Source organism: Dermochelys coriacea, chromosome 25 (genome assembly GCF_009764565.3).
Source record: "Dermochelys coriacea isolate rDerCor1 chromosome 25, rDerCor1.pri.v4, whole genome shotgun sequence".
Classification (NCBI taxonomy): Eukaryota; Metazoa; Chordata; order Testudines; family Dermochelyidae; genus Dermochelys; species Dermochelys coriacea.
This window is the reverse complement of record NC_050092.1, coordinates 13,388,677-13,414,510: the sequence shown is the minus strand read 5'-3', so window position 1 is coordinate 13,414,510 and position 25,834 is coordinate 13,388,677. Positions and strand designations below refer to the sequence as shown.

General features: G+C 59.3%; 1 protein-coding gene across 1 annotated transcript; it reads left to right on the top strand.

The window, feature by feature from the left end:
• Positions 1 to 8,366: 8,366 nt before the first annotated feature.
• LOC119848441 (plasmalemma vesicle associated protein) lies at positions 8,367 to 20,444 on the top strand. Its single transcript, XM_038384272.2, has 6 exons — positions 8,367 to 8,863; positions 11,854 to 11,950; positions 15,542 to 16,188; positions 17,679 to 17,853; positions 18,419 to 18,509; positions 19,511 to 20,444. Exons 1-6 carry the CDS (start codon positions 8,483 to 8,485, stop codon positions 19,515 to 19,517), a joined length of 1,398 nt encoding a protein of 465 aa, XP_038240200.1. The 5' UTR covers positions 8,367 to 8,482; the 3' UTR covers positions 19,518 to 20,444.
• Positions 20,445 to 25,834: the final 5,390 nt, after the last annotated feature.

Below are 25,834 nucleotides of genomic sequence, written 5' to 3'. Positions count from 1 at the left end.
AAAAGGTTTCCAGGAAAAGTCACATTTTTCTGCCACTGCTATAGCAACTTCCTGTGCAGAGGGCAAGTGGTTAGTAATTGCATAAGAGCTTCTGGCCTGCAGCCTGCGAAAACCATCAGAGAACTACGCCAACAGCACTGAATTCTGAGACTCACAAAGCAATGGGCAGGCAGAGTCCAATCCGGGTGAAAGTGTCCCAGCTGGTCCACACACCTATACAATATGGATGCACACATACAAATGTTGTCCCGTGCATGTGCTGAGACCAACCACGCGTGAGCACTAATAACACTTCCATGAACATGCTAAGATGGGGATGCTTGACTCTCATGCTTCAGGCCATCAGCTGATCACAGCAAGTGTCAGGAGGGAATTCTTCTCCTGCGTGTACAGCACTGACTAGACATGCAGAGGGCACTTGCACCTGTTTGTGATGCATCAGACATTAGGCCAAGATGGTAAATCCAGTGTCCTTGCGTGCACATAAACACATGCATAGACACACACATATATGCAGTTATCCATATACACAGCCATGCACCATTATACATACGCACCTCCATATACACATCCATGCACACACATGCATGTACACATACAGTGCACACGCCGTTATGCATGTGCACACACACGCTCCAGGCTGCCCTGCCTTGTCCTACAGAGATTTTTAAAGCTTGCCGATTCTCTCCTCTCAGCATTCACAGTATGTGGGAGCCCTGTTTAGACTTCACAGCCCTGGAGATTCCGCCCAGAGAGGCAAACACACCATGAGATTCACTTTCATGGCTGGGTTTCAACCTGCATTTCCCTGTTTGTAATTGAATCTTCTTTGAAGATTGCCCTTTGCTGGCAGAGTTGCACAGGCGGTGCTGACAAGCTTGTGGAGCAGGTGCTGGGCTGGGGCTTGGGAGATTTGAATTCAGTTCCCAGCTTGGACACAGACTCCTTGGGTAAGTCCCTGCAACTCCAAGTCCCAGCTGCCCCATGGGGATATTGATTCTTCTTTTCTCCCTCCAACCCCCCCGTTTACCTGTTCAGGCTGAGTGGGCAAGGCATCTCTCCCTGTGTCTGTGCAGTGTCAGGCCCGAAGCCCCTGTCCTTATCTGGGGGCTCTAGGTGCTACCCCAATGCAAATAATATCTAAGAAGAAGGTGATTTTCACTGAGTTGTTCATTGCCTGCCACTGTCCATCCCCCTCTACTCCGCTGATGGCTCCCACTTGCATGTGCAAAATCGGGCCCTGCTAAAAAACGTCCTTTGGATGCACAAGCAGAATCCTACCCTCCCCTTGCTGGAGCTGCTCCCCTCCAGGCCTGCAGATGGCCCTGGCTCCCTGGGTTAGGATGGGGAGTCACAGGCCTCACGGTAGGAGGGAAACTGCCCGCTAGCTTCATGGCCCAAGGGTCTGGCAGTGCTCCCGAGAACCCTCTCGCAGGCTGCACAGCTAAACCACGAGGGGGAGCTGCAAGCTCGCAGGCCCGGCGACCCAGAGAGACTTACTGCTCTGAAAGGTTGACCATTTCCAGCAAAAAAGAAAAGGAGGACTTGTGGCACCTTAGAGACTAACAAATTTATTTGAGCATAAGCTTTCGTGAACTACAGCTCACTTCATCGATCCGATGCATCCAATGAAGCGAGCTGTAGCTCACGAAAGCTTATGCTCAAATAAATTTGTTAGTCTCTAAGGTGCCACAAGTCCTCCTTTTCGTTTTGCGGATACAGACAAACACGGCTGCTACTCTGAAATCTGTCATTACTGCTCTGAGTCACCAGTGGGAAGGGAGGGTTTTAGCTCAAGTCCAGGCCACTTCATCCACAGGCTCAGCTCACACCAGCCTCGCTAGATCCCAGGGGGAATCGATCCTGCAAGAACAGGGGAGAGGATGGGATTCACGCTCCACCAGCTTTGCAACCCTTCTCGAAGATATTCCATGAATAATGCACCAACTCCAAGGGGGCGCCCCCTACGGAGCCACCCGCCTCATTCCCTGCAAAGCAGCGCCCCCTTGCACCGCACTGGGGCCAGCACTGACTCCAAGGGGAGCACGCCTCCTGCTAAACCACCTGCCCCATTCCCTGCAAGACAAGACCCGCTTGTGCCACACTAGGTGCCTGGGGTCAGTGCGGATGCAGAAGGGAGGGCACTCACCGCTGAACTGCCATGGGCACTTTCTGCTGCTCCCTTGGCCCCCCATCCCAAGCCTAGCTGGGTCTCACCCCGGGTCGCTGCGAAGAGTGGAGCCCCAGGAGTGATGCTGGGAGTCCGGCTGAGCTGTGTGGAACTACCAGGCAGGCCCCGCTCACAGCCTGGGGCAGAATGACCCAGACAATGGCCAGCGGGGAGCCAGTCTCCTGTCCCAAGGGGGCCTGGGCGGGAGTTAACTCACAGCTGCTATTCCCAGTTCAGGAAGGAAGCAGCAGTAGCCGGCTGACACTGGCCTCAGCAATTACACACACTTAGCAGCCGCCAGCCAGCCCAGCTGCCTCTGGGAAGATGCAGAGAAGGGTAACCAAGATTGCTGCTGTAGGATCAATGCCCGGCACGTCTCTTGCACCACACAGGGAGCCCCCTGTGCACACTGCTACCCCAGGGCCAGTCACCCCAGGCAGACATCTCTCCGCACGCCCCGAGTCGACCCTGGCCCATTCGCTCCAGGTACATGCTGTGCCCCCATGGGCTCTCAAGGGCTGCAGGGGTGTACGTGAGGACCCAATGCAGCCCGCTCCTCCATGGGAGACCTCAGAACGAAGTCCCACTAGCCCATCTTTGTCCACCAAGGCTCCCCCCAGCCGTGGGCGCATGGGCAACCCCAGCTGTGACTCACATCCCACGCTATCGCTAGACAGGGTGAATTGGTGTCAGGACCAGCGCTCTGCCCAGCCCACCAGACCTGAGACTCCCCCTGCCCGGCCCAAGCCCTCGGGAGCAGCTGGGCTGAACAGACAGGGCCTCAGAGGCAGCTCCTATAAGTCTGGTGCGCCCCAGCCCCCACTACAGAGAACCTCACTCCCCTCCCCCCTGCCTCCAGCTGGGGCAGGAATGGGATCGGAATGGTTGCATGGTAATTTGGTAGCACCCTGCTTGTGAACGGCCAGCCCCAGAGACCCAGCTACTCCCCCTCCCCCACAAATGGGTCACCGCGGTCTCGCCACACCACCCAGCCCTGCCCCATAGCGGGCACGCTGCCCTATGCACCTCACACCCCCAACTCTAGCTCCTTTCACTCTATCTTCACCCGCTTCCCAAGGTGCCACCTCCCCAGAACCCCACTGGGAGAAGCAGCCCTGGCCCGAGCCTGGCCTCCCAGGGTGCCCCTGTCTGGGCCATGCAGCGTCACGCGCCCTCGGTCCTCCACGCTCTCCTTGTAGGAACCTGAGACTCCCCCGGAGAAGGGCCCTCTCATCTCCTTCAGCCAGGCTACAGCAGGGATCTTTCCTCCCAGTGTGACTCCAACTCGTGGCCTCCTCGCCGCGGACTCTGGATAAGCCTGGAGACCCAGGGCCCGATGCCTACTGCTGTCCAGAACTTCCACTGGCTTCCTGAGAGCACGCGGTGCAGCCGTACCCCGCCCCGTTCCTTCCCTCCAGCCTCCTCACACTGCGACTGGACGCCGGCATCCCGACCTTCCTGGAACCATGTAGCCCTCCAGTTCCCACTCCTTCGTTCCGTCCACACCTCCCCACTCCCTCCAGCGAGCTTGCAATAGCCTCCCTGTATAACTTCCCCACTGCGGGGTCATAAGCTGCCTCCACTGCATCACCTGCCATGTGGGGCAGCCAGCCTCCCTGAACCTCTCTGCCTCACCCCCGAATGTCCATGTCCCCCCGCAAATCCCAGCTGCAAAGATCCCCTTCCCCCTGGCTTAGGCCTCCCCCGCTCCAATCTGCTCTCTCACTTCACCTTTGGGCACAGCCTGTAGGGGGGATGCTCTGTACAGAACCAAGCCGGGTCCCTGTGTATTTGATGCAAATGGTGCTGCTTTCCTGGCCGGTCACAGGTGCCTCATTGCACATTTCCCTGCACTGAAAAGCCCCTTCCTGCCCCGTCCCCAGCCACTCAGCCCATCCTGCTAACCCCACTCACCTCCCTGCCTCACCCATGTCTCAGCCACAACACCAGGCACCCAGCTCCACTTTCCGTGTCCACAAGGACGCGGGCCATAGAGTCCATCCTGGCAAGGAGGCCTGGGGCGGCTTGCTTGGCTTGGGGCTGTGTCGCCATTTGCAGTGGGCCTGGCTCGAGGGGAATCTACTCCTAGAATGGGAATGGGGGGAAACAGCATAAACCCAGGTCTGTTTTCAGCCACGTCCCAAGACTGTGAAATCTGGCAGGATTCGGCAGCAATGGAATTAGCCCTTGGCCTAAAGAATCCCCAGAGCTCTCCTACGATCTGACAGCTTTTCCCTGGGCCAGGGAGGGAGCGGGCAGGGGGTGTCTGGGAGCTGCTAGACCCTCGTAAAGAGCGAGGATTTTGATGCACCAAGATACAATCCAAGCTATTTCCTCCATTGTCCTGGTGCATCAGTGAGTTACACAAGTGGGGGGTTGGTACCAAATAGCCTCAAAACCCCCCAGGAAAGCTTCTCTCTGACCCAGCACTGGGTCCCCGTGACCCCGGGCCCCAAGGATTAGCCAGAGAACTGTAAATTGGACGATGGCTTGTAATTCTCTTTCCCAGCTCGCTGGTTTTCTCCAATGCATGAGCTCTCTCTTCATTTTCCAAATGGGATGCATGGCACCCCTCCCCCAGAGTGTGGCACATAATCTCCCTGGCCTGTGCGGCTATCGCCTGCTGCAAACATCTGTGTTAGCAAACATCTATGGCATGAGCTGGCAACATCTGTATGAAAGCCTCCCTGCTGGCAACATCAGCACCATGAGAAACATCTGCATTATGTCCTGCCTGTGGGAACAGACCTGTAGTACCTGGTGAGAACATCAGCGGTGTGAGCTCCCTGCTGGAAACCCCTTTTCTACCTGGCTGGAGAGAGCCAAGAGAAGAGGCCGGGCCAGTGCCGCCTGGCTTAGCCAGCAGAGAAACCCTCCCCTTCCCCCCCCCCCCCGGTATCTTTAAAGGCCCAAGTTCCTGGAATCCTGACCTGGCTCTTCGGAGAGCAGATTCTGCCATCTGTCCATGATCGGGTTCTCCTTGTTCCCCTGAATTGCTAGTGGCTCTCCAGACGCGATGGGGGGGTTGGCTCCATGCACCTTCTGTCCAATCCAGGCATCTGGAGTTTGCAAACAGCCCCCATTACATTAACAAGACGCTGGGGCACGGAACTGCAGCTGGAAGCAGGAATAATAGGCTGTTCTCCCCGAACCATCTGCCAGCTGAGAATGGCTAGAGTATAGTAATGCCCCTGCCATACCCCCTCCCACCCCACACGTGTGCTCCTTGCTCTAGGGCAGGGGTGGCAGAGAAGCCAGCTAATGACTCCCCCATGCTGGGAGCCTCTCAGCTTGGCCAGATCCAGAGTAGTGTAAAGGGGCCAGAGCAGGCGACAGAATGGGGCCCTATTATTCTCACAGGCCTGATTTCTTCATGCCCCTGCCCCTTGTTTGGTCATGTACACCAGTGCCCCATTTACGCGTGACTCTGGCGCATGCCCTGTGAGTGAAGTGCCGCCTTCTGATAGCAGGGGTCCTGTGGGACCCTGCCCCAGCCCCAGCCCCAGCCCCAGCCCCAGCCCCAGCCCGGACGTCTACACTGTAGTTTTATAGCCCAGCAGTCTGAGTCCCCGGTCAGCTGACCTGGGCCAGCGACGGGTGTTTAACTGCAGTGTAGACACACGCTCAGCGTCAGCCCCTAGCTCTTCTCCTCAGCCGTTTATCAGTGACATTTCCCAGCAAACCCCTTGAAAAACAAGCCAGTTTCACTTCACACGACTTCGTTTCAGTTTCAACCTGTGTCAGTTTCCTCTTCCTGAGTTCTGGGTTCAAGCAAACGCAGGTTGCACAGCAAGTCAGGTTCAAAGCCAGGCACAGAACCCAGGAGTCCTGAGTCTCACCCCTTGCCGCACAACCAGAATGTAAGTGGGTGAGAAAAGCCAGACCCATTTGCTCCACTGCATCCTGCCCATCGCCCTTGAAGATCCCGGGAGCGTGCTGGCCCAGGGGGCTGAAGGGAGATGAGAAGAGTGGCCCGTGGAGCAAGATGCAACCATGAGATGTCTAGTCCCAGCTCTGATCGGCCCCTGACGCCAGCCTCCAGCACCCACTTGTTACATTTTCTAACAAGCTGCTTCATGATTTCTCCTCTGCTGCCCCATGCCTGGGAAGTCCTCACCATAAACATCTGCAAAGCTCCCTCATTGTCCTCCTAATCCTGTGTTAACACGCCCCTTTGCCAGGAGCGTCTAGTGTACAGCATCTAGTGTGACCGGGTCCTGGTCCCCCCGTTATGTTAATACAGATAATAAATAACAACAACTAGCACCTTTGTTTTGCAGGGAATTCAGGAGATCTGGGGGCAGTAGGGGCGTCAGGGCTGGGCTTTTCCTATCCCACGTCAGGGACTTTGGGGTGACTGTGCCCACCAATCCCTTTAGCAGGTGCATAAGAGAAGATGCCAAAAACAGGGTATTCAGACACATGACCGTGCCAGGGACGGGCTGGCCCAGATCACAGAGAGCCCCTCAACGGGCCCTAGCCACAAGCCAACACGCACAAGCCCAGATCTCTGTGCAGCTGAACCCAACTGGTGTTTTGAGGGCCAGGCAGAGTCACCTAGGGTCTGAATCTCCACCCCGGATCCCACAGCTGCGGGAGCACTAATACCACCAGGCAGGAGCTGGGCCTCTCTAGCGCATCCTCACCCACCCTTATTGCCAGGAACTTCTGCTGCGACCATCCCCTTCTTCAGTTTTGGCTTGTGGCTGCGGAGCCGGGTAGGGAACAGGGAAGTGAGATGCCACCGACCCTTCACCCCTAACCCCCGTGCTGCATTCTCCTGCTTTGCTTGCAAGATTTTGTGCTGAAAGCACAACGGCCACAGACTGGCTCCAGGTGGACGTGAAACGTGAGCCCATTCCCAGTCCGGCTGTGCAGAAATCAGGCCTAGGCTTCTCAGAACGAAACGTCACCTGCTTCCGGGCAGAAATAAACCACTGAGCGAGTGGGGTCAGGAGGGAATTTCCCCCAAGGGCAATTCCATAACTGCCCACTAGGGGCTTTCTTGGCCCTTCCTCTGAAGCAATTGGGAGAGACAGGATATGGGACTAGATGGCTGCCTAGAACAGCCCCCCTGTTGACATTGATCCCAGTCCAGCAAAGCACTTAGGTACATGCGTAATTCATCATGCGAGTAGCCCCAGTGATGCTGAGGGGATGAGTCACGCGCTGGAAGTCACACAACGTCTGTTCTTAGCCCTGCCATGCACCACCAAGGGTCATTGGCTCATGAGATCCATTGTTAGTCTCGTGCAGAGGTGGGCAAACTACAGCCCGTGGGCCACATCCGGGGATGGGAAACAGGGGTGGTTGGATAGGCGTGGGAGTCCCAGGGGGGCCTGTCAGGGGCAGAGGTGTGGATAGGGATCAGGGCAGGCAGGGGACAGGGAGCGGGGGGGGGGGGTTGGATAGGGGGTGGGGTCCCGGGGGGTGGTTAGGGGCGGGATCCCGGGAGGGGGCGGTCAGGGGACAAGGAGCAGGGGGGGTTGGATGGGTTGGGGGTTCTGAAGGGGGCAGTCAGGTAGCGGGAAGTAGGAGGGGGCATATAGGGGGTGGGCTCTTTGGGGAGGCACAGCCTTCCCTACCTGGCCCTCCATTCAGTTTTGCAACCCTGATGTGGCCATTGGGCCAAAAAGTTTGCCCACCCCTGATCTAGTGCAAGTGCCCCCAGTGGAAAAACCCCCTCCAAGCTAATGCAGAAGGAGATCTTTCCTATACCCTGCAGCAGGGGCATAACCCTCTGTTAATTACATTCTACGGGCTGGCTGAAAGCTTCGGTAGAGGGGTCTCGATCTCCAGTAAGTCTGATAGGAAGCAGTGGGATCTGACATTTCCCATAAGGAGTGGAGCTGGCTGGAATCAGAACCAGGCTATTTCCTGTGGAGACCGCAACCTGCTGGGGACGGATTCGGACAGGAGATTTTCCATTGATTTCACAGAGCCTTAGATCAGGCCCCGTGAGCCCATCCCAGGGAGCATCCACCTCGCATACACACATAACCCAGCTCTGAAGTAGCAGCAGGGATGTCAGTTGGAGACGCACAAATAAAGCTGGGGGGGGGGGACAGGGGGAGTTTTGTCCCAATTTTCATCCCTGTCCATTACAGGCTGAGAACAATAGCCCGTGTGGAAACAGCAGCCGTGTTGTGCCAGCACATCCGGAGAGGCAGGAAGGAGCCAGGCAGGAGGAAATATTAAATAGAGCAATATAAACACTCGGCTAGGGGGGATAAGGGGCGGTCGCGCCTCGCCCACCGTCACTGCCTGTGAAAGCGGGGCCAGAGAGCTGCGCGGCGGCAGTGAGCCTGCAGCATGGACAAGAACGCCTATGCCATGGCCAAGTTCGGCCTGGAGTCCAGGGACAACCTGATCCCCAGGCGGGACTGTGGCTTCTACATGAAATACATCTTCCTCTTCACCTCAGTCATCCAGTTCCTTATCATCCTGGGCCTGGTTCTCTTCATGATCTACGGCAACGCCCACGCCGGCACCGACATCCACCTGCGGCACCTGGAGGAGCAGGTCCAGGAGTGCTACAGCAAGAAGATGCTGCTCAACGCCAAGAACAAAAACCTCACCCAGCAACTCAACGCCACCAGCAAGGAGAAACTTGGCTGCTCCCAGCAGATGATGGCAACCCAGAAAGAGCTGGAGAAATGCAACGCCAGCCTGCGGGCCTGCACCGCGTACCAGGTAGGCCTGCCTTGGAGAACCATCACCTGGGGGCATGTGCCCCTGTACTCAAGCTGTCTGTCCTTCCATCCATCCCCCCTAGTGTGTGTCTCTCTCTCACCACTTTAGAACCTAACATGTGTATCTATCAAGCCATCCCTTAGGCTGTCTGTCTATCCCCCCACAAAGAACAGAGAGAGCAAGGATCCCCTTGGTCGCAGCCAAGAAATAACAAATGCAATGCTGATTTCAGAGCCAAATTCACCCTCAGGGTAATTTGGTGGAATCCCACCATGCCCGGCCCATCCGTCCATCTCTCCTTTCTGATCAGGAGCTGACCAGGGCAATAAGATCCACTGAGGCATGGAGGTTCTTTTGCAACCAGGAAAGTGACCAATTCAAATTTCATCTCCAAATATCCTCATCCCCTGACTTGGCCGCTACAAATGTTTGTTTTATTAGCGTGCGGAACCTGGGACCACACTACCGAGAATCCTCTCCATAGGGCTTAACTGTAATTCTCATAGACGTGATACCACTAAGCAGGGGAAATTCGGAATTTAAAGAGATCTCTTCTTGAGGGTGGTGTGCATTGTTAAACATCGGTCACGTTCCACCCCAGAGGTGGCAGCATTTCAATGGTGGTGGGTGAAATTACTCCTCTATCATTTCTCCATTCTTACCATGCTCATTGAAGGAGTTTCTTAACACTTCTCTATTGCTCATTAGCTAGCCAGAGAATTGGAAAATGGAATGATTTTTTAAAAAAATCCAAGGTGCTTTTCATTCTGCAACTTTCCGATAGAAATGCTGATTCAAAAGTTTCCATGAAAATTCTTATATGTTCAGTTTCTTGGTCTTGGGCTTCCCCCCCTGAAAAAGGAGAACTCAACGCCACTAAACCCTATTTCATGGTTGGTTTTTGGGTTTCTGTTGAAAATGTTTGTTTTCTAACAAAGGTTGATTTTGGAGCAAAGAAAAAATAAAAAGGTTTTGTTGGAAAAATCTCAGCTCCTTTGGGGTGCCCACAGGGCTAATCAGCTCCTGCAGCTGTTCTGATGCCCAGAGTGCGACCCATCTTCCTGTGCCCTCAGGGTCTGCCCCATGTTAAGTCCTTAAAGATTCAGTTTTCTCCCCATTGAGTGTCTAACAAAAGCCAGACTGTTTTTCTTTAGCTTCTCATAAAAATCAGCACCAAGATCGGCTCTCCTCACAGACTCAAGCTCTCCTTTCTCTCCATCTTAGGTTCTTATATGACCCTGCCTACCCAAGCGCCTCACCACCCTCTGTAAAAGTGCTTTTGTCCACATTCTATAGGTGGGGAACCTAAGGCACAGAGGCTAAGGGTCTGTCTCTGTTGCAATTAGACAAGGAATCAAGCAGCAAGGCCCTAGCATGGGTTTGCTCTGAACTGGGAAACGGAAAATTCACTTTGCCAGAAATTAGAAGCCGCTAGAAAAATCTCAGGTTCTGGATTGAGGGCAGCGTTCAAGCCATTTGCAAATGCAGGTTCTGTTTGGTGCCAGCCACATGCTGGGTGCTGCAGAACTTTTCATTCTGTTCCCGAGTCGTCTCGGCATGGGGGCGAGAATGCCTTTCCAATTGAGTTTTGATGATCTGATTAGAGCTGGATTCCAGCTCGTTACAAGTGTGTGTGTGGGAAAGGTTCGCTTAAATGGATCGGGGGGCTGCGAGGCACTTGCGAAATTCAATATCATCTTGCAAACCCAAACACGCCTAATGCAAAAGTCTCCCAGGTTTTCCTGGTCCCAGGCCCCCCCAGTGTCTCATTCCATCCCGTGAGCTATTCTGAAGAGGACAAAGAATCCATGCCTCTTTCAGAAGCACAGACGGGGTCACAGCATCCACTGAGCAATTCTACCCTCCCCCTGAAACATACCTAACCCCAGTGAATCCCTGCTTCCCAGAGATGGGGCTGAGCCAGATCTGGATCTACCAAGTTCACTGGGGAGCTTGGATCCAGGATTTTGGCTCAGGTCTTTTTATAAAGACTTCGTATACTAACCATAATGTGTCCTGATTCGCTGAGCACCCCACAGCACCCAGGGATGAGCGAGACCTAGAGCTTAGCACCTCTGAACATCAGAAAGGAGTCAGGGGGATTCTTTAGTTACCGAGCACGGTCTAGTATGTTGCAACATTCCTGTTTCGTCAATGAACATTTCTCTCCGTCCGTCCATCTGTCTCTCCCCGCTCCCTATTGATCAGACAAACAGACTCACCGGGACTCCCTGCAAAGTTCCATTGTGGTTTAGACAGACTCCCAGGGGCAGAATTCAGAGACAGGCCTGGGGCTGGGAGCTTTGCCAGCACCAGCACTTGAGTAAAGCAAATGCACCCAGTGATTCACCCACAGCCTTTGTCCCACTGCAGAACACACAATTCACACCACACTGCCAGGCACATGGGGAGGAAATCGCCAGGGAACTAGCAGGCCAGGGATTACTGGCTCGTCTCTCCTGGTCACTTTGCACTGGATTTTTCTTCCTCTGAGCTAACAACCCTTCGCCTTTCACTGGTTCCTTCCACCTCTCAAATGCTCTGTTCAAATGTGTTCGGGGCAGCAGGAGCAGCTGGTCTGTGCAAAGCCACACTGCCACAGCATGGACAAGTGTCTGCCCTCAAGAATGGAAGCGCAAGGGGGGTGCAAATCAGGACTGAGGGGCACTGGCAGAACTGTGTGTAAGGCGAGCTCAGGGCTGGGATAACAGGCGGGCTGCGAGTCAGGACTGAGGGGCACCAGCAGGGTGGGAACATTCACGAGGAAGCAGCTTCCACGGTGCTTGTCTTGACAATGCCCCCCCGCCCCCCTTGTCTCCAGAAGTGCCCATGTTTCTCACCATTCTGCAAAGGGAGAGCGGCTAATTCCCTCCCTCCATCTTGGCTGCCCTCCCAGGAATTGCCTGGGCAGGGCTCCCCTGGTGCCATGGTGGCCGTGCGTCCCTTGTGAAAGGGAAGCTCTGAAGCTCTCCCCCCCATTCTCTCCCCAGACCCAGTGCCAGCAAATCTGGAACTACGCCGGGTACAGCAAGATGATGGCGGACGAGTGCTACAGGAACATGAACATCCTAAACGTCACCTGCTACGGTGGGTGAGAGTTCCCAGCTCCTCTCCCTCCCCTGCCCAGCTCAGTATCAGTGATCACGTCAGGGCCAGGCGGGGTCCCCACAGGCTCTCCATGGCGTGGATGCAGCCAGCCCCCAACACCCCAGGCAGCGGGGAACTGCCTGACTGCTCACCACACCCGCCTGAGGTCAGAGATTCTGGCCTGTTTCCCCCTGACACCATTGGGGCTGGTCATCACCTAGGCATGCACATCCTCCCCGAGAGAGCGGGGCACCTGGGGCTCCAGGGTGGCCTGTGGTGAGCAGGAAGGTCACATGGCAGCATTGTGCAGCTCACTGTTGCAGAAAGTGGGGTGCAAACCCTACTTTGTCCGGGCTGTGGGAGCAGGGGCCCTCTCAGCCGCAGTTGGAACCCCTGGGACTCCTCCTCTCCAGCCCCCCAGTTTTAGCAGCAGATAGTTTTAGCTTTGTAGGACCTGATCCCAACCTAGGGTTGTCATCTTTCTACTTGCAAAAAACCGAAAACCCTTGCCCCGCCCCTCCTCACTCCATCCCCCTACCCTCTGTCGCTCATTTTCACCAGGCAGGCTCAAGAGGTTGGGGTGTGGGAAGGGGGTGAGTGAGGGCTCCGGCTGGGGGTGCAGGCTCTGGGGATGACGGAGTGTCATCTGGGGTGCAGGAGGGTGCTCCAGGCGCTCTGGGCTGGGCCCAAGGGGTTCAGAGAGCAGGAGGGGGAATCAGGGCTGTGGCAAGGAGTTGGAGTGCGGGGGGGGATGAGGGCTCTGGCTGGGGGTGCAGGCTCTGGGGTGGGGCCAAGGGGTTTTGGGTGCAGGAGGGGGTATGGGGTCTAGGCTGGGGATGTGGGTTCCAGGCTGGGGCCAGAAATGAGGGGTTCAGGGTGCAAGAGGGGGCTCTGGGATAGGGCCAAGGGGATTGGGGTGCAGGAGGTGGATCAGGGCTGTGGCTGGGGGTTGGGGCACAGGAGGGGGTGAGGGATGCAGGCTCCAGGCAGCGCTGACCTCAGGCAGCTCCCCAAAGTACCAGCACGTCCCCTCTCCGGCTGCTACGAGGAAGTGTGGCCAGGTGGCTCTGCGCCCTGCCCCATTCACAGGCACCACCCCGCAGCTCCCATTGCCCATGGTTCCTATGCCTAGGAGCCAGAGGGGAGACATGCCACTGCTTCCTGGAGCCACGCAGAGCCACGGCAGGCTGGGAGCCGGCTTAGCCCCAGTCAGTGGTGCTGACCAGAGCCACCGGGTTCCCTTTTCCACCGGGCGTTCCCGTCGAAAACTGGACACCAGGCCATTCTGCCCCAACCACAGAATTCCAGTGAGGTCACCCCTGCCATGTGGGAGCAGGGTGCTGTATGGCACCCCCACGTGGCCCCCCTGGATTTCTCCCCCACTCAGGACTGCTAACCCCGGGAGTTCAAACATCAGGAGTCAGACCCCAGGAGATCACCAGGGCTGTGGCAGTGCTGAAGCTTCTAGCTACGGCCCACACCCCAGAACCTAATTAATTAATCCTCTTCCCCTCCCCCACATCTGCCCCTTCCCCAGCCCAGCAATTAATTCTGCACACAGACCCCCGCCCCCATCACAGCTGCTCCTTACCCCCAATCTCACGCCAGGGTCCTGTAGCTCCGGGGGGAGGCGGGAGCAGACTGACTCACGGGGGGCGGGGGGGGAGGCAGAGGCACCCTGAGCTGCTGGGCTCTTCCCATCCCGTCCCGTCCCGTCCCGTCCCGTCCAGTCCTGTCCTGTCCCGTGAGAAGGGTGTTGGCTGCTCCTTCCCCCTCCCTCCCCTATCCAAAAACTCCTCCGGGCTTCTGGGAGGGGGTTGCGCAGCCTGCCTCCTGCAGCAGCTGTGATTGGCTGCTCTTCCCCAGGAGTTCCCCCCACCCCCAGTAGGGCTGACTCCAATGGGGGGATTGGGTACAAGGAGGGCAAACCGAGGGGATGGGTACTGTAGGGGGAAAGAGGGTCCAGGGGGATGGGGGTGCTGGGGGTGCTGGGGGAGGAGGGTGCACGGGAAGTGGGTGCTGGGGATGGGGGTGCTGGGGGATGAAGGTCCAGGGGGAGTGGGCGCTGGGGGAGCAGGGTCCAGGGGGATTGGGTGCAGGGGATGGGGATGGGGGTCCAGGGGGAGTGGGTGCAGGGGATGGGGGTGCTGGGGGAGGAGGGTACAGAGGATGGGGGCGCTGGGGGAGGAGGGTCTGGGGGGGATTTGGTGCTAGGGGAGGAGGGCCTGGGGGAGTGGGTGCAGGGGATGGGGGTCCGGGGGAGATTTGGTGCTGGGGGAGGAGGGTCCAGGGGGAGTGAGTGCAGGGGATGGGGGTGCTGGGGGAGGAGGGTACAGAGGATGGGGGTGCTGAGGGAGGAGGGTCTGGGGGGATTTGGTGCTGGGGGAGGAGGGCCCAGGGGGAGTGGGTGCAGGGGATGGGGGTCCAGGGGGAGGAGGGTCTGGGGGAGATTTGGTGCTGGGGGAGGAGGGTCCTGGGGGAGTGGGTGCAGGGGGTGGGAGTGCTGGGGGGGGGGAGGGTGCAGGGGTTGGGGGTGCTGGGGGAGGAGGGTCTGGGGGGGAATTTGGTGCTGGGGGAGGAGGGCCCAGGGGGAGTGGGTGCAGGGGATGGGGGTGCTGGGGGAGGAGGGTACAGAGGATGGGGGTGCTGGGGGAGGAGGGTCTGGGGGGGATTTGGTGCTGGGGGAGGAGGGCCCAGGGGGAGTGGGTGCAGGGGATGGGGGTCCAGCGGGAGGAGGGTCTGGGGGAGATTTGGTGCTGGGGGAGGAGGGTCCAGGGGGAGTGAGTGCAGGGGATGGGGGTGCTGGGGGAGGAGGGTACAGAGGATGGGGGTGCTGAGGGAGGAGGGTCTGGGGGGGATTTGGTGCTGGGGGAGGAGGGCCCAGGGGGAGTGGGTGCAGGGGATGGGGGTCCAGGGGGAGGAGGGTCTGGGGGAGATTTGGTGCTGGGGGAGGAGGGTCCTGGGGGAGTGGGTGCAGGGGGTGGGAGTGCTGGGGGGGGAGGGTACAGAGGATGGGGGTGCTGAGGGAGGAGGGTCTGGGGGGGATTTGGTGCTGGGGGAGGAGGGCCCAGGGGGAGTGGGTGCAGGGGATGGGGGTCCAGGGGGAGGAGGGTCTGGGGGAGATTTGGTGCTGGGGGAGGAGGGTCCTGGGGGAGTGGGTGCAGGGGGTGGGAGTGCTGGGGGGGGGAGGGTGCAGGGGTTGGGGGTGCTGGGGGAGGAGGGTCTGGGGGGGGATTTGGTGCTGGGGGAGGAGGGCCCAGGGGGAGTGGGTGCAGGGGATGGGGGTGCTGGGGGAGGAGGGTACAGAGGATGGGGGTGCTGGGGGAGGAGGGTCTGGGGGGGATTTGGTGCTGGGGGAGGAAGGCCCAGGGGGAGTGGGTGCAGGGGATGGGGGTCCAGCGGGAGGAGGGTCTGGGGGAGATTTGGTGCCAGGGGAGGAGGGTCCAGGGGGAGTGGGTGCAGGGGATGGGAGTGCTGGGGGGGGAGGGTGCAGGGGTTGGGGGTGCTGGGGGAATAGAGGGCAGGCGAGCCGGATCTCAGGGGGAAGTAACCCCGTCGGCCCAACCCCTGCTTTGTCCTCTCCCGGCACAGCCGAGAAGCTGAGCCTGCGGGAGGCCCGGGACCGGCTGTTGCGGGAGGCCCAGCAGCAGCGGGAGAACTGCTCGCAGGTGACGGAGAAGCTGAAGCAGGCGGCCAGCGCGGCCAGCGGGGAGCGGGAGCTCTGCCGGCAGCAGAGCATCGACCTGCGGGCCCAGTGCAGCGGGCAGAGTCAGGGGCACAACCTTTGCTGCCGTCTGCAGGAGAAGATGAGCAGAGAGCTCCAGGCCGCCCGGCAGGACATCCAGGCCAAAGTGGGGGCCACCCAGCCCTACCAGCCCAGCAGCTGCTCCGCTCTGACCCAGGTGGTGACCTCGCAGCTCCAGAGGGTGGGGGACAAGGTGCAGCAGGAGGTGCAGATCGTGGCGCAGGAGAACGGGCGGCTGCACGGCGAGAAGCTGCGCTGCGAGGAGACCCTGCAGGAGTGCGGGCAGCAGCGCGCCGGGGAGAGCCAGCAGCACCAGCACCAGCTGCAGACCCTGCAGGCCGCCTGCGACACCGAGGCCAAGCGGAGCTACCAGGAGAAGCAGATGCTGATGGAGGAGAAGGGGCGCCTGAGCCAGCAGCTGCAGGAGAAGAACAAGCTCCTTGCCCAGGCTGAGGCCACGAAGGCCCAGCTGGAGAGCTGCAGGAAGGGAAAGGTGAGGGGGCCCCATGCTGCCTGCCCGTCTGCGCCCACCTCCGTCCTGACGCGGGGGGCGGGGAGGTGCGCGCCTCCTTGTCGGCACATAGGAACTTGCCCACAAATCCAGCCTGCCATCTGGGCATGTTCGTCCCGCCAGGTGTTTGTCTGTTCATTAGGGCTGCCAGGCGTCTGGTTTCCGACCGGAACGCCCGGTCGAAAAGGGATCCTGGCGGCTCTGGTTGATGCCACCGACCAGGCTGTTAACCGTCCAGTGGGCGGCACAGCGGGGGCCTGGGGCTAAGACAGGCTCCCTGCCTGCCCCGGCTCTGCATGGCTCCCAGGAAGCACCCACCAGGTCCCTGCAGGCCCTAGGCACATGGGCAGTCAGGGAGGCTCCGTGTGCTGCCCTTGCCCCTGGGGGCCAGCTCTGCAGCTCCCATTGGGCAGGAACCACAACCAATGGGAGCTATGGGGGCGACGTCTGTGGGCGCAAGGGCAGCACATGCAGCCTCCCTGGTAGCCCATGCGCCTAGGGGCTGCAGGGACCTAGTGGCTGCTTCCCAGGAGCAATGGTATGCACTGCTCGGACCCCGAACACCTTCCCGCACCCCAACCCTCTGCCCCTGCCTGGAGTCCCCTCCCACCCCCAAATTGCCTTCCAGAGCCTGCACCCTGCACCACCTCCCCACAGCCCCCTACATTCCCTGCCCCAGCCTGGAGACCCCTCCTTCACCCCAAACCCCTCATCCCCAGCCACACCCCAGAGCCCACACCCCCTGCCGGAGCCCACACCCCAAGCCCCTTCCCCAGCCCGGAGTCCCCTCCTGCATCCCAAACCCCTCAACCCCAGACCCACCGCAGAGTCTGCACCCCCAGCCGGATTCCTCAACACCCCCTGCCCCAGCCTGGAGCCCTCTCCCGCTCCCAAACCCCTAATCCCCGGGCCCACCCCAGAGCCCTCACCCCCCTCACATACCCTGCCCCAGCCAGGTGAAAGTGAGGGTGGCAGAGAGGGAGCGAGGGGAGATGCAGGGAGCAGGGGTGGGGCCTCGGGAAGGACCGGGGCAGGGGTGTTCGTTTTTTTGCCATTAGAAAGTTGGCAACCCTACTGGTCATCCATTGATGTCCTTGTAGGTTGTGGCGGGGGCGTAAATAGTGTGTTTATTCTCTTCCGCCCCCAGCCTCCTCCTCCCCACATACACACCCTGGAGCAGATCCCCCAACCCATACGACTCCCCCAAGGCCTCCGTGCTGCCTGCTGGCTCACAGGGCCCCCAGGGCTGGGGAAGCACATAGCAGGGGACAGAGGCCTTCCCCCCAACCTCCTCCAGCCACATCCTTGCCAGGAGTCAGCCAGGGAGGGTCTCCCCAGTTCCCTCCATACACATCACTGTCTGGTGCCAGCTGGGCAGAGTCAAGCGTTCCAGGCTGCCCATGTGCTGGCTCCGTGGCTTGCAGCTGAGCTCCAGGCCCTGCTAGCCAGTGTGACTCTCCTTTCGTTGACAGGGCAGTGCTTTCTCAGGGAACCCAGGCCCGAGAAATCCTGGCAACCCCGGGACCTTCGGCAACCCCGGGACCTTCGGGAACTCCGGGACCTTCGGGAACCCTGGCATGTATGGGAGTCCCAGCACCTTTGGAAACCCAGGGACCCTGGGGAATCCCGGGACTTTCGGGAACACTGGTGAGTGCCCATGCGAGGAAGGGCAAAAGGCAGATGTCCAGATGCTTTCCCAGTCTGCCCTGTAGCTTTGGCAAATGGGCGCCAGCCTCTGGAGCTGGCGTGTGGGCACAACCCTCACCCACTTTCCTGGCCCTGCTCTGAGAAACCCCAGCCCCACCGCCACCCTCGACATCTATCGCTAATGAAACCCTGCAGTGTTGGTGAGGCTGGTGCCACGGAGCAAGAGGCATGGAGGTTTCCACCCACACGGCTCTGCCGCTGCCCACAGCCCCTTGGGCTCCCTAGCACTGTTGTGCATTCATGTCATTCCTGATTGGGACCCGTTATTAGACAAGGCCTGCGTGCAGCTGGGGGACGAGGGGGACTCCTTGCTGGGTCATCGGCATGCCGAGCCAGACCCCCCTTGTGTTCCTGCCACACCAGGAGCCCCATGTCCCAGATTCTTCCAGGAGTGGCGAGGCCAGCCCAGGATTGGGGGCTTGTGAATGGGAGGGAGGCCCCTTCCCCTGCACATATGGGCAGTCAATTCCAGCCAAGAGACCTCTGGTGCTTCTCACCCTGTTAGACCGAGCCAGCCTGGAAGAATTCAGAAAGCGAATCCTGGAGGAAGCCAAGCTGCCCAACCAGTTCCCCCCAAAGCCCGTGCTGCAGCCCAGGTAAGGAGCGAAGGGCAAGGCAGGTTGGGGTGAATCCCCTGCATGAGCACTCTGGGCGGCCTATCATAGCAGCTGTCCCTCTAGCACCTCACCCCACCCCACCCCTCTACCCCGGTATTCCCCACCACCATATTAAAGCAGACCATTGGCCCCTTGCAGCCAGTATCCTGCCTCTAGCACTGGCTGCAGCTTCCCCTTCCCACTAGTGCGCCTGGTTGATTACACAGGACAGTCCGTGTGTGTCTAGAACCCTTCCTGACCCTTCACACCCTGAAGCATGAGAGCTGGGGTCAGGCAGCATCTGGCTTCTCGCTGCTGCTCAGTTAAGAAGCCCCCTGACTAGACATCATCTCAGTGTAAAGCAGCTGGCATGTGGATGAAGCCTGGGATAGAACTAACATCTCTTGCTGGACGTGCTCAAAGAGCATTTCCTGGGGGTCAGGGCGCAGAGCTCCTGTTTCACAGCTATATGCATTTGCCCCCTGGGGACGACGTGGAGGGAGACGTCGTTAGCATTTGCAAAGCTCTTTGAGCTCCACCGAGGCAAGGCACTGCAGGCCAAGGGCAAAGGCGGTATTGCAGGTGCTATTATTGTGCAATAGTGCAGGGAGTTGCAGGGATGCTGTATGGGGGGAGGAGCGTGGGATCAGACCCCCACAGAGCATTTCCTGAGCGGCTTGGGGGTCCTTGTGCACGTTACTAATTATCAGTAGCTGGACAATACTGCATCTGGCTGTGACTCCAGCGGGTGCAGGATCAGGCCCTTTGTTTTCTGGAGACAAGGGCTAGCCTGGGGGCATGAGAATCTGCCGGAGCCCAGCCGCAGCCTGCCCAGGCTCTTTGATGGGGGGAGAGGGCAGGGGCCACGGGAAATCCTGGGGCAGCAGGATACCACAGCAGTCAGCGACTTCCTCGCAGAGCAGGAACCCGGGTGCAGCCACTTGGGCTGCGTGTGAACGGCGTTAGCGCCGACCTTCTCGCTGTTTTCTTTTCCACGCCAGCGGCTAAGCAGAGAGCGAGGGCACGGGGAGCAGAGACCGGGAGCTGAGCTGGAGCAAAGGAGAGGAAACCGCGACTTGATTGGAAAGAAACTTAGGAGACTGAGCTGGTGCACGGCCTGAAATCTCTCTCTCACTCATACAGACAGACAGAGACGTACAGACTGGGCAGAGACGTACAGACAGGTGCCTGCACATACATGTGAATGCCCCCCCCACCCACACAGATGAAATCCATCTTACATGCCCCCCAGCTGAAACCTCTCACACCACCACCCCCAGCTGAAATCTTGCACACACCCCCACCCTAACCCAGCTGAAATCTCGCGCACACAGACACTTGGCCAGACTCTCAGATTGCCCAGCTCCCGCTCACCCCAGATACACATGCTCTCTGGGCCTCCCCTTCCCGCCCCTTATTCCTCGTCCAGTTACCCCTGGTTCACCAGCCCCTGGAAGCTGATCTCGTCCTCTGGCAGCCCTCCCTCCGACTTGTAGCTCTTGGAGGCAGGGGTGTCTGGCCAGACCTGGCAGCGCTGCACAGGCCCAGCCTGGAGGGGGTGGGGGAGGACCGTGGCTCCCTCTGTCTGACCCTGCTACTACCCCTGCTGAGATCCCCTCCATCCTCCCACCCCAGGCCTGACCCCCGCTCCAGCCTCACCCCCTGCCCTCCTCCAGCCACTCACATGTCCCTGCCAAGGCCTTGCTTCCCCCAGGCCTCAAGTCCCTGTTCTGCTCAGGCTCCGCGGCCCCAACACCCCTCCAGTACTCAGCCCGTTCCCGTCCGGGCCCTTGCGGTTCGCCCCATCCCAGGCAGCTGCGGGGGTCAGGTGCAGGGGGCCAGCCGAGTAGGGCGTGCTGTGAATGGGATTAGCTCATGGCGCTTTGCAGCAAATTCTTCCACCCCGCGCGGAATACACGCCTGATGGCAGCCCGGCGGCCTGGGTTTTGCGTGCTTTGTTCTCGCCCGCTGGCAAGCCGGTCACTGGGGGCTGGGCAGGGAGGTGGCAGTGTGACCTGGTGGGTCTGGTTCTGCTCTCGCTGATCCTGGCCCAAATCAGGGGTAATTGCCTTGAGCCACCGGAGTCCCCTGCCCTGAGCCAAGGCTGGGGACTCGGAAGGTCCTGGAAGGCCCCTGTGCAGAGTGGGAGCTGGGCGCTGACGGTCCTGTGGCTGCGTGTGGGGGTGACGTTAGCTAGGGGGCTGGGTTCCCAAAGTGGCTTTTGCCCCAGAGTTCTGACGAGGACAGAAGAATTGAGGGAGGGGACACACGTCCCCATGTGCCTCGTCTCTTCCACCACCCCCCAGCCTGCCCCGTCCACCATGGCCATCAGCTGCTGTCCTGAGCCAACTCCCCCTGCCTTGGGCCCAGCCTCGGCCAGTGTCCCCTCAGCCATTGCACCAGTTCTCATGCTGCCTCCCCCAGGCAAGTGGTGCAGAGGAGTCTGGGTGGCTGCGAGCGGGGCCCAGCTCTCGAGCCCATGGGGAATGTCCTGTTCTGGCTGCCCCGGAGGAAGGGACTGACAGGTGCCGCAGGAAGAGCCAAGCCAAGCTAGGACCCAAACAAAGGAACAATGAAGCACATTCCCAGAACTGCTGGGATCAGGGTCCAAGCCTGGACCAGTGGCCTTCGGCCAGGAATTCTGCACACTTGGCCTCTGGCCTTGTTCCTGCTCATGCACCGCTCCAGCCTCGGCCCGGCTGCCAGCTCCAGCCGCGCCATGGAGGGGCTTGTTCCAGAACCTGGTCTCAGCCCCAGAGGAGTGGGGTGGGGGGGAGAGGTGCACAGCTGCTTACCAGAGAAAAGAAGCCCCAAGCAGGCAGCAGCACACCTGTGCCACCCGCGCCCGCCTTTCCAGCTGCAGGGTGGCAGGAGTGGCAAACAGACAATGCTGGAGCCAGGGATCGTAGTTGGTGGAGCCAAATTATCTGCTCCCAGGCTTGTAGGCCTGTCATAACTGCCCCCCATGCCCCACCCTCCCAGGAAAGGGAATCCCCCCTCCTGCTCCACGGAGCCAGCTCTGGTGGCCCCAGAGAGAGACGAATCCAGGGACGGGTGGATAATCCGTGGGAGTTTTGCTGGGTAAACCAATGACATCTGGCCCCATTTAGGTCAGTTGCTCATTTACAGCAGGCTGCACCCGCCTGGGGTCTCTGCTCCCAGTCCCACGTCAGTCTTCTCCTTGGGGATGTTCCCCTTTCAGTCCCCCAGCCGAGGGGTAGCTCCCCCCCAGAAGCTGACACAAGAGCATCCCCTCCAGGCTGGAAATCTAGCCCCAAAGCCTTGGTTTGTTGGACAAGGAAAGTGGCCTGAATAAATGGCCTCCCAGGACTTCCCCTGAAGGCCCCATTGGCTCTGGCGCCGCCAGAGAGGAAATGTGCCATGGCCACTGAGGCTAGACGCTAGAGGCCCAGGCCCTCAACTCAAAGCCACTTCCCCTCTAGACCTGAGGCCACCCATGCTGAGCTGGGTTTCAGCAGCCCTCCGCTGAGGCTTAGTGCACGCCATGAAAGTTAGTTAAGTCTCGGAGCCGCCCCATAAGGGAGTTATCAGGCCCACTTACAGAGGGGTAAACTGAGGCACAGAGCAGTGAGGTGACAGTAAGTGAGTGGCAGAGCTGGAAGTAGAACCCAGGAGTCCTGACTCGTGTGCCTCTCACTGCTAGGCTGCACTGTCACTCCCAGAGCCAGGAACAGAACCCCGGCGTCCTGGCTCCCAGACACCCCCCATGATTCACTATGTACAAAGAGTGCCGCAGAAGTAGGAAACTGAGCGCCTGACAAAGAGATTCCTGTTAAATACATTAATTGCGCCTTGCGGCTCTGTTCTGGGACAGGCTGCGTTTCCTAAGGATGCCCCTGAGCCTTGGCAGGATGAGAGGGTTAGTTTAGAAACCCACAGGACACGCTAGAGCCAGCGATCAGCCGTGTTGTTGCCATGATATGATTTATGGCTGGACTTTATCTCCCCTTACTAGCGTGTAATCAGTCTCTCCTAACACAGTGTGCTAGATTGTAAACTCCTTTGGGAAGTCCCTGCATCCTCCTGGCTCTCTGCACAGCGCTGAGTGTGTGGTCAGGGTTTTAGATTACATCCTAAAGCCAGTCACAAGCCCTGTTCACAGGAATCAATTACTTTCCCCTGCCACCAAAATGCAGCCACCTCTGGGGGAGAAGGCGGCAGCTTAACAGTGCACAGCAATGCTATGGGAGGACTAAAGGATAATTATGTATCCAGCTGACATTTAGAATTGGGTGGGGAGCAGGATGTAGGAAGGTCAAAGGAACCCCCAGAGCTGACGTTGGGTCAGGACAAGGGAGTTAATGAACAAACAGTTTCATGAGATCTTTCAGGACCTCAGTCTCACACAGTGCCCCTACCTGCAGGGCAGGGCTGAAGGGAGAGCCCCCCCACACACACTTGCACTGTGCGGGGACAGTGGGGCCAGCACTCGCACCCCACCCCACTTCCTGCCTTTTCTCTCCCACACAACTGCGAATTGGCCTGAACCCCAATTAGCAGATAAGGTCACAGCCCAGGGGGAGCAGCGACAGGGAACAGAACAGCCCCCCCCCCCCCCCCTCCAGGAAGGGGTCATTCATCCAAACGTGGATTGCTCTCTGGTTACACAAGGCCACAGGGCAGGCGCTTGCCAGAGTGGTGGACTTGTTCCACGCTGTTGGGACTGAAACAACTTCCCCCCTGGCCTACCGCACGTGGAACCCGGGACCCGCCCCATCCTTCCTCTCCCAGCAGCTGCTGGCCCCACACTCAGGAAGCAGCGCAGCCCAGGGGAGGAGCACCCAAGGGTGACGGCTATCAACAGCTCTGCTGCACCCTGGGAAATGCTGCTGCAGCCACATGCACCAGGGCTGGAAAGGCTCCGCGGGAGGCTCCATTGCCCAGTATTGACCCCACTGCACCCTAAACTTCCTTGCACCCTAAACTCCCCTCCCACCAACTAATTGGCACCCAACAGGCTCAACCCTGGGCCCGACTCACAGCTATACCAAGGCCATGCTAGGCCCCTCTGGCTGCACAAGGGGGCCTTAAAGCAGGTGGAAACAGCCCCCCGCCACTCCCCATGTGCACGGACCTCCCTGGCCCCCGTGGAGCTGGCATAAGGACTCTGCACCCACCCTGTCCCCAGCCCCAGGGGACAGAGCGGGGCCATGGGGGAGACACTGTGCTGCACTCTTCCCTGGAGTTATGGGGAGCAGAGTGTAAGTTGAAGCAGCCCCGAGGCTGCTGTGACTGGCACCAGGCAGGGCCCTGCTCTAGAATAGGGGGTGCACAAAGGTGGCTTAAAGCCAGCCACACACCCCCACACATACACACGCTCCAGGAGGAGGTAACGGAGAATCAGGCCTCTGCAATAGTTTCACCCCGGGACCTGCTGGTGTGCAGGGGGAGCTCACCCTGCTGCTCCCAGGGCACAGGGCAGCAGCCCCAGGGCTGTCGCTCCAGCGCCCATCCCCAGTACTGCCCAGGACGGGCCTGCAGGGGACTTGGCTCCAGGGTTCTGGTCCCCCCACCCCGCTGGAAGAGCAGGGGGAGAGCTTGTTACTTGGAGGAGCATCAGGAAATCCTCTATAAATAACTGTCAAAACAAGGGCTTCCTCAGTAGGAGGCCAGGAACCCCAGCGGTAATGAGCCCCAGGGGGGAGCTTGGGGCCAGCGAGGCAGAGAAGCCAAAGGCCACACACTGGAAACAGAGCCAGGCTGCTAAGGGGGGGCCGGCGCAGGGAGCGGGCTGCAGCAGAGAGTGGGGGGAAGGAGGGCTACCGCAACCAGTGCTCAGCTCTGAACCAGCACCAGGTGGGGTCCAGTGGGTGGGGAGGGGGTCAGGACTCCTGATTTCCATTCCCAGCCTGGCAGTGGAGGGGAGGGGAGTTTAGGGATATGCACCTGGAACAACCTCAGCCACCTGTAACATCCCAGAAATTGGATGTACCTCTGCCCTCTGCTGGCTGGACTCTGAACTGCTCAGCTGTGTGTCATAGGCCCCATACAGCTAACGGGGGTTCTCCCTTAGCTCCAGGGGTCGCCACACAGAGGGCCCAGAGTTCAAGTCTTGCTGCCACCGCCGTGATACCCAACGGTTGCCCAGGCCTGTCCCAAGGCCTCCAGCTGCGACAGTACAGCCGCCCCACATCCTGCGGGCAGGGCTCCCGGTGCCACGGCCCCGTCACCCTGCAGCGCTGCGGGTGCGTTCGCTGAGCCAGAGTTGCAGGCTACAGCTCTCACCTCCTGCCAGGCAGGGCCCCGGCTTTCCCGTCACTGGCTGATGGGAAGGTCAGGCTGGTTTTTCCCTTCCAGCCGCTTGAGGGTCTTGTTTACTCTCCTCCCCTGAAAGCAGAGCCAGCTGGCCCAGGGGACCCCTACTCCAGAGACACCCCCCCCGGAAGAGTGGCAGGGAGGAGGCACCACAGACAGGCTCCCTCACCTCCTTGGCACCCTCCATGTTCAGGAGGAGCCCCCAAATATAATCCCCACAAGGTGAGGGGTGCTGCCCCCCACTCCTGGGCAGGTTAGAGCCTAGGGTTGCTGCTTTTGCCAGCCCTGCCTGTAGAGAAATGGCCTAACCTTGCTCTGCGGCACCCCCAGCTGATTAGTCTAGGAACAGCACTGGCAGGCTCCTCGCTCAGCCTGGGCCATGGGATCAGGGGAGAAACGTATCCATTGTAGGAGCAGAACCTGCCTGGCCCAAGAACCATCTCCTGGCGAAACCGCTGCGCCAGGGCACCCAACGCCCGGCTGCTCCCTAGCTGCTGAGGTTTGCGACCAGAGCAGGCGGCTCGAAGGGCTGGACGCCTGGGTTCCATTCTTGGCTCTGCCCCAACTCATGGACAAGCCCAGGCAGCTCCAGCACCCCAAGGCGCTACCCACCCCTCACTCCATCAGCAGCGCTAGGAGAAAACCCTCCCAGCACATCCTGACGGCTGCATTCCCCTCCCCGCTGCCCTGTACAGCTCCGAGCACACAGCTGGCTCTGAACAGAGAGACTCCCTCCCCCGTGACTCAGTTTCCTGTGAAGTGGGGCTCCCGAGGCTGGGAGGCTGAATTCATTTGTGTGAGCAAAGTGTTCTCAGACACTGCACTGGCAAAGGATCATTAACCCTCCTTGTTAAAGGGAACACCCCCCCCCAACCCCAGCCAGCCTCCCCCCAGCTCATAAGGCTGTACAGGTATATGTATAGTCCCTTCTTCCCCCAGCAGGATGATCTCCCCTTGCCTCCCCAGGACCCGATGGTCACAGCGCAATGGAAGGTTGGGCACCTCCATGGGCCTCATGCTGGCAGGAGGAAAGAACAAATCAGGGCAGG

Coding starts and splice junctions, on each gene's coding strand:
- LOC119848441 (XM_038384272.2), top strand. CDS start 8,483: ATGGACAAGAACGCCTATGCCATGGCCAAGTTCGGCCTGGAGTCCAGG. Junction 8,864..11,853: donor GGGCCTGCACCGCGTACCAG/GTAGGCCTGCCT, acceptor TTCTCTCCCCAG/ACCCAGTGCCAGCAAATCTG. Junction 17,854..18,418: donor CGGGACTTTCGGGAACACTG/GTGAGTGCCCAT, acceptor TCACCCTGTTAG/ACCGAGCCAGCCTGGAAGAA.